This window comes from Capra hircus, unplaced genomic scaffold (genome assembly GCF_001704415.2).
Source record: "Capra hircus breed San Clemente unplaced genomic scaffold, ASM170441v1, whole genome shotgun sequence".
Taxonomy (NCBI): Eukaryota; Metazoa; Chordata; class Mammalia; order Artiodactyla; family Bovidae; genus Capra; species Capra hircus.
The window spans coordinates 86,279-94,404 of record NW_017190096.1 but is presented as its reverse complement, the minus strand read 5'-3'; the positions used below and the strand labels follow the sequence as shown (position 1 = coordinate 94,404).

The 8,126-nt window shown below is 35.9% G+C and overlaps 1 protein-coding gene across 1 annotated transcript; it reads left to right on the top strand.

The window, feature by feature from the left end:
• Positions 1 to 2,224: 2,224 nt before the first annotated feature.
• LOC108634802 (heat shock transcription factor, Y-linked-like) lies at positions 2,225 to 4,407 on the top strand. The gene is made up of 2 exons (XM_018045054.1): positions 2,225 to 2,734; positions 3,724 to 4,407. Exons 1-2 carry the CDS (start codon positions 2,225 to 2,227, stop codon positions 4,405 to 4,407), a joined length of 1,194 nt encoding a protein of 397 aa, XP_017900543.1.
• Positions 4,408 to 8,126: the final 3,719 nt, after the last annotated feature.

The following is an 8,126-nucleotide window of genomic DNA, read 5'->3' as shown; positions in this document are numbered from 1 at the left end:
CTATTGTGGCCGTATTAACTTCCTTCAGATTTCATCTCTTATCACAGAAAGAATAGTGGAAGATGAGCTAGATTAAGGGAGAGCCTTTCAGCAACAGGATCTGAATTATTCAGCCAGAAAATAATTAAGTAATACAAGGCCATGATTTTTCCTGTGGTCATGTATGGATGTGAGAGTTGGACTGTGAAGAAGGCTGAGCACCAAAACATCGATGCTTTTGAACTTTGGTGTTGGAGAAGACTCTCGAGAGTCCCTTGGACTGCTAGGAGATCCAACCAGTTCATACTGAAGGAGATCAGCCCTGGGATTTCTTTGGAAGGAATGAGGCTAAAGCTGAAGCTCCAATACTTTGGCCACCTCATGCAAAGAGTTGACTCATTGGAAAATGCTTTGATGCTGGGAAGGATTGGAGGCAGGAGGAGAAGGGGACGAAAGTGGATGAAATGGCTGGATGGCATCACTGACTTGACGGATGTGGGTCTGAGTGAACTCTGGGAGTTGGTGATGGACAGGGAGGCCTGGCATGCTGTGATTCATGGGGTTGCAAAGAGTCGGACACAACTGAGGGACTGAACTGAACTGGTCTTCCCAAGCAGTTCATTTATAACCTTGGTGGCAAGCAACGTGTTTGGCCAACTAAAGAAAGTTGCCTAAAATTATATTTTGACATTTGTATATATATATACACACATACATACATACATACATATATATATACACATATATATGGGATATATATATATATATATATATATATATACACATACACACATACACATATATGTGTGTGAGTATAAAAAAGAAAACAATGGTTTATAATTCCTGTTAGGTATAAGGGCAATGGACATAATTAAAACCCAAAAGTAGAATGATTCAAAAGCCTACTTGGTTATTGAATATATGTAAAGTGGAAATACTACAAAATGTGTTTTCTTGGATGCATCGAAAATATGAGGACTCTTATGTCACTTACTTCTTTCCTTTTAATAAACATCTACCAATTTTCAAGTGTTTGTCCAATTTTAATGACAAAAATAGATATATTGTTTGCATAAAAGATAATATTGATAACTAGCTTAGATCTCAGGATTATTTCCAACTCTGAGCTCCATTTCAACAGGCAATTGTCAAAGTTGTTGTTGATTCAAACACTCCAAGAGCTGCAGAATTGAAACAGAAATCAAACCTGCAACTGAGATTTTTATGTCACATTTATAATAAACCTAAATCAAACACTTTATTTTCTTTCTTGTTCTAAGTATTCTCTTCTAAAGATTGAAAAGTATTAAAAGAGGGAGAGAGAGGTAAGAGATTGTAGGCCTCCCTGTGTTCCAAGAGGAATTTTAATCTGAGAAGTTAGAAAAGGCAGAAACAAAGGAAAATAATGAAGCAATATAAATTAATAATGATTTAGCCATTAAGCAAAGTCAAGGATCTTTTCTTCCTTCTCTAGCGCCATAGATAATATTCTGAACAATATCCTGTGAACAGTTTCAGAGATGCTAAATCCCCAGCCAAGCTGAAATTTAAGTATGTAGACCATAGAGTATTTTGAACTAGCCAGTCAATGATGTTATCTCCCAATATCCTCAGTAACAGGCCATTAGTAGAATATCCTAAACTAATCATATACCCCATGGCCCACCATCACTCTGTTGTTAAAATCCTTCCCCTGAAACCATTTTGGGAGTGTGGGTCTTTTAAGCACTAGCTGCTAGGATGCCTTGCTCAGTCCTACAGTAAACACTTCACTTGCTTTCACTGCAACCCACAGTCAGTTGATTGACATTATTGCACAGAAGCAAGCAGACCCAAGTTTGGTTTGGTAACAGTATAGAAAGGTGATAAATCACTTTTATTTCAGAAACCGAGTAGATTTATTGATGTGATTTTTCTGTGTAAAAAGTCTTTAGGAATGAGATTTTGCGGGTTTTATATTTTTGGTTACTATTAATGTAAGCAACCTGTATTTTAAACTGATACAAAAGTAAACACTGGTTTAACATTAACTTTCAATTGCTAGGAGACTAGCGACTTTGTGATGTCATAGCTACCCTTCAATTGCTAGGAGACCAGTGACTTTGTGATGTCACAGCTTTTTGACTTTGAGAACCATTGTGATGGTCTAGAGAGTTTATCTCTGTAGGCCAGTCAAGCACCATTAGAAGTTGCAGTGTGTAAAATCAAACAAATAAGGAAATATTTGAAGAAAGATTTCTTTGAGATGGCACATATTCCTTCAGAAATTCAAGATATGCTTCCTAAAGTTGAATCAAGTGGTTCAGAAACCATTAAATCTCCTTTGTGTGATTACACACTTACTGAGGACTCAGTTTTGAGATCTATGATTGAAGAAAATGCTTTTCAGGCTTTGTTTGAGGAAGTTGTGATAAAAATGCCACGATACAAATTTTCTGTCTCTGAAACAGATGAATTGAACGATTTTCTTTCACTAACTTTTCCTCAAAAACTTTGGAAGCTAGTTGAAAGCGATCAGTTTAAATCTATTTGGTGGGATGAGAGTGGCACTTCTATAGTGATCCATGAAGAAGCCTTTAAGAAAGAAGTCTTGGAAAGAAGGGCCCCTTTGAGAATATTTGAAACTGATAGTATGAAAAGTTTAGTTCGACAGCTTAACCTTTATGGGTTTAAAAAAAAGCAACACACTTTTCAAAGATCTGCTTCACTAGCTGACTTTCTGGAAGAAAAAAGCAATGTCTCTGTTTTGAGCAAGGTAATCCAAAATTTTCACTTATTATTGGCAATACGTAAGATTATGTGACCTCGAAAGCAGCATGTTCACGTATGTAGCTAAAAAATTTAAAATTGAGATAATTCTTTAAAAAGTTTTATTTTTGAAGTTGAGAACAGCTGGAGGTTAAAATATTTAATATTTAACAAACATTCATAGCAACTTGAAACTGGATACAAGTCCTGAAGCTAATTAAAGTAGGATTTACTGTATATGTTTACAACATATTTTTACTTGGTATTTACTGTATATACTGTATTTTTTTATTTTTTTTAATTTTTTATTTTTTTTTTAATTTTAAAATCTTTAATTCTTACATGCGTTCCCAAACATGAACCCCCCTCCCACCTCCTGCCCCACAACATCTCTCTGGGTCATCCCCATGCACCAGCCCCAAGCACGCTGCACCCTACGTCAGACATGGACTGGCGATTCAATTCTTACATGACAGTGTACATGTTAGAATTCCCATTCTCCCAAATCATCCCACCCTCTCCCTCTCCCTCTGAGTCCAAAAGTCTGGTATACACATCTGTGTCTTTTTTCCTGTCTTGCATACAGGGTCGTCATTGCCATCTTCCTAAATTCCATATATATGTGTTAGTATACTGTATTGGTGTTTTTCTTTCTGGCTTACTTCACTCTGTATAATTGGCTCCAATTTCACCCATCTCATCAGAACTGATTCAAATGAATTCTTTTTAATGGCTGGGTAATACTCCATTGTGTATATGTACCACAGCTTTCTTATCCATTCATCTGCTGATGGACATCTAGGTTGTTAACTATATTTTTACTTTAGGATCATCATTGTTTCTAACATGTAAGGTGTTAAAACTGCTAATGGAGGTGTTTTATTTGATTCTATTTAATTTGTATCATTAAAAAAATATATTTTTATGGTTTAGCTTTCCTTGTCAGTTTTACCTTGGCTTATAAAGAAACTAAATAATTTTCTCCTTGGATTTTAGTTACAGATCTATCATAATCCAAATTTCAAAAAAGGCTATCCCCAACTTTTATTAAGAATGAAAAGAAGAATTGGGATTAAAAATGTCTCTCCAATAGCTTCATTAAATCAAGATTACAAGAAGAAGAATGTTAAAGCAAGGGGCAACATAGATAATTGTAACTCTAGTTCTCTTCCTGAAACTAGTGGGGAGAGTGCATTTTCAGCCTCCACAAGTTTAAGCGTGCCTTTCTTACTAAAGCCTTATACCAGGCAGACCATCGCTAATACAAGTGCCTTATCTCCGTGTGATTTTCCTTCCCCGTCAACATCAGTTAGACAAACAGAAAAGATTGTGATGGATCAACCCACTGTTCTAAATCAGTTAAATATTTTTAATCGGCTCTCACACCGTAGCTACACTCAAGCAAATGGCCTCATGGAGAACTTTGCTACTACAACTACTTGTACTTCTCAGAACCACATTGTATCTCCCTTACAGAGCAGTTATGTTGGACTGATGGTGCATCCTTATAAATTTCCATTTAGGTACAGCTATATGACAGCCCATGACAGTCCTTTTCCTAACCTGCAACAGAGAGGAAACTCATGGTCCCCAGTGCCAAGGATCCATGATACATCTTCCTCCTCTCTTTCAAGGTCAACTCATCAAAAATCTTCATTATATGAAAACCATCCTAATTAAATCAGATCTATCAAATAAGTATCAGATTATGCAGCATAAAGAAGAGCAAAATTTATGGTTGGATATGTCAACAAATTCCTACTGTTCTCGTATATGAACAATAAAGTTACATGTTCATCTTCCTTAGTTTCATTTCGTTACATGTTCATCTTCAAGTAGTTTCATTTTCTATTTTGAAACAAGAGTAAAATGAGGCTTTATTTCAATGTCTATTTTACTGTATTGTTTTATAAACTGTGTAGTTCAAGGAAACATTCTTTATGCATCCTAGGTAAATGACAGCTAATCATTTGTAAGCAAGGAAATGAGAACAATGGGAAAAGAGGTAATGGATATAAAAGTAACTTCTGAAATCATCCCTGCTGAAATGAATGGGTGTATAAATTAGGATCGTATGGGAGAAGGTAGAGATATGAATAAAATTTAAAAATGCAAATACAGAGTACATACTTTAGATCATTCTCAGTTATACCATAGTCTATGAGTTATTGGATAGAGTCTTAAGAGGTTAGACAGATTGTCTTCATTATAGAAATTCATTTCATACTTGAAAATATAGATGTTGTAGCATATCCAAAATCATCATCACCATCATACCATCACTGGGATATCAAAGATAATATGATGTAGTCAATGATTGGCCCATGGTCAGCACAAGATAGGTATTTTGCAAGTGGTATTATATGGGGTCATTTTTAAACTGCTCTCCTTAAGGCATGCCTTTATTTCCTCCCACCAAGATTCCACCCTATATTTCCTAATGCATATTTAGATGTTGATTATGTGTTCCCACAGAGACAGAATAAATTCCTTGTGGTGATTGCAGCATCTCAACATGGTTAACAAGTTATTTGAAGACATGGTATCTGTTTCCTTGGTTGTTTCATTATCTTTCTGTTACACTGTGCTTCTGGAGCTACAATCACACAAACTACTTTCAGTCATGCTAAACCCCACCTCACAATTTTGTCTCAACTCCTTCTTAGTGTTGGAAGGAACCTCTGTTTGCCCTCCTATCAAGATAAACACAGATATCAGGTCTTCGATGTGTTTTGGGTCTACCCTCTTTTCTTTATGTATCTTTCACATCAGCTAAAACTTAGAGCCGGAAAATGACACATTTTAAGAACTTACTGAATTATCATAAAGAAATGTAATAACGAATCAAATGCTATAGACATTACTCAACAATTTCCCATAACCTGCACTATCATCATCATTAACCTTTCTTATTAACTGAGAATTTTTTCCAAGTTGATAAATATTTATTAAATTTACATGAATGTCACATGTGGTCATTCAAATTATAAAATGATTGCTGCTCTTATGAAATTAACAGTCTTTTAGAACTCATTCTAAGCATGTTGTTTCAGGCTCCATTTCCCTAAAATTCATTAGTACTTATAGAGATATGAATTTAAATAAAGGTATTATTCAATTTAATCATTTAGAAAAGTCATGGAGTAAGCAGGGGTCAAAATCAATGGCTAATCCTTATATTTCACAATGAAATACTCTGAACAGAGTGTCTGCCTGATGGACTATCCAGATTGTCATGAACACTACCTAGAAATCTTGGCAATTGCAAATTTGTGGCCATTTCTTTAATATAAATTTATTTATTTTAATTGGAGACTAATTACTATATTGTATTAGTTTTGCCATATATTGACATGAATTCACCACAGGTGTACATGTGTTCCCCATCCTGAACCACTTTCCCACCTCCCGCCCCATCCCATCCCCCTGGGTCATCCCAGTGCACCAACCCCAAATACCCTGTATCATGCATCGAACCTGGATTGGTTATTTTTTTCACATAGATAATATACATGTTTCAATGACATTCTCCCAAACCATCTCACCCTGAACCTCTCCCACAGAGTCCAAAAGACTGTTCTATACATCTGTGTCTCTTTTGCTGTCTCACATAAAGGGTTATCGTTACCATCGTTCTAAATTCCATATATATGCATTAGTATACTGTATTGGTTTTTTTTTTTTTTTCTTTGTGGCTTACTTCACTCTGTATAATAGGCTCCAGTTTCATCCACCTCAGAACTGTTTCAAATGTATTCTTTTTGATGGCTGAGTAATATTTCATTGTGTACATGTACCACAGGTTTCTTATCCATTGGTCTCCTGATGGACAACTAGGTTGCTTCCATGTCCTGGCTATTATACAATGCTGTGATGAACACTGGGGTACACATGTCTCTTTCAATTCTGCTTTCCTTGATGTGTCTGCCCAGCCATAGAATTGCTGGGTCATATGGCAATTCTATTTCCAGTTTTTTAAAGAATCTCCACACTGTTCTCCAATGTGGCTGTACTTGTTTGCATTTCCACCAACAACGTGAGAGGTTTCCCCTTTTCTCCAAACCATCTCCAGCATTTATTGTTTGTATACTTTTGTATAGTAGCCATTTTGACTGGTGTGAAGTGGTACCTCTTTGTGGTTTTGATTTTTATTTCTCTGATCATGAGTGACATTTATCATCTTTTCATGTGTCTGTTAGCCATCTGTATGTCTACTTTGGAGAAATATCTGTTTAGTTCGTTGGCCCATTTTTTGATTGGGTCATTTATTTTTCTTGAACTGAGCTTCAGGAGTTGCTTGTATGTTATTGAAATTAATTCCTTGTCAGTGGCTTCATTTGCTATTATTTTTCTTTTCCCATGCTGAAGGCTGTCTTTTTCACTTTGCTAATAGTTCCTTTGTTGTGCAGCTTTTATTTTTAATTAGGTCCCATTTGTGTGTTTTTGGTTTTATTTTTAATATTCTCGGAGGTGTGTCATAGAGGATCCTCCTGTGATTTATGTCAGAGAGGGTTTTGCCTATGTTTTCTTCTAGGACTTTTAAAATGTCTGGTCTTATATTTAGATCTTTAATCCATTTGGAGTTTATTTTTGTGTATGGTGTTAGAAAGTGTTCTAGTTTCATTTTATTACAAGTGGTTGGCCAGTTTCCCTAGCATCATTTGTTAAAGAGATTATCTTTTCTCCATTGTATAATCTTACTCCTTTGTCGAATATAAGGTGTGCATAGGTGTGTGGATTTATCACTGAGCTTTCTATTTTGTTCCATTGATCTATATTTCTGTATTTGTGCCAGTATCATGCTGTTTTGATGACTGTGTCTTTGTAGTAGAGTCTGAAGTCAGGCAGGCTTATTCCTCCAGTTTCATTTTTCTTTCTCAATATTATTTTGGGTACTCAAGGTTTTTTGTATGTCCATACAAATTGTTAAATTATTAGTTCTAGTTCTGTGGAAAATACCATTGGTAGCTTGATAGGGATTGCATTGAATCTATAGATTGCTTTGGGTATTTTACTCATTTTCACTATATTCTTTCTTCTGATTCATGAACACAGCCTATTTCTCCATTGATTTCAGTCTTTTTTGAATTATTTCACTGGTGTTATATAGTTTTATTATTTATATATGTCTTGTTTCTTTGGGTAGATGTCAGTTCAGTTCAGTTCAGTCACTCAGTAGTGTCCGACTCTGTGACCCCAAGAATCGCAGCATGCCAGGCCTCCCTGTCCATCACCAACTCCTGGAGTTCACTTAGACTGATGTCCATCGAGTTCGTGATACTATCCAGCCATCTCATCCTCAGTCGTCCCCTTCTCCTTCTGCCCCCAATCCCTCCCAGCATCAGAGTCTTTTCCAATGAGTCAACTCTTCACATGAGGTGGCCAAAGTACTGGAGCTT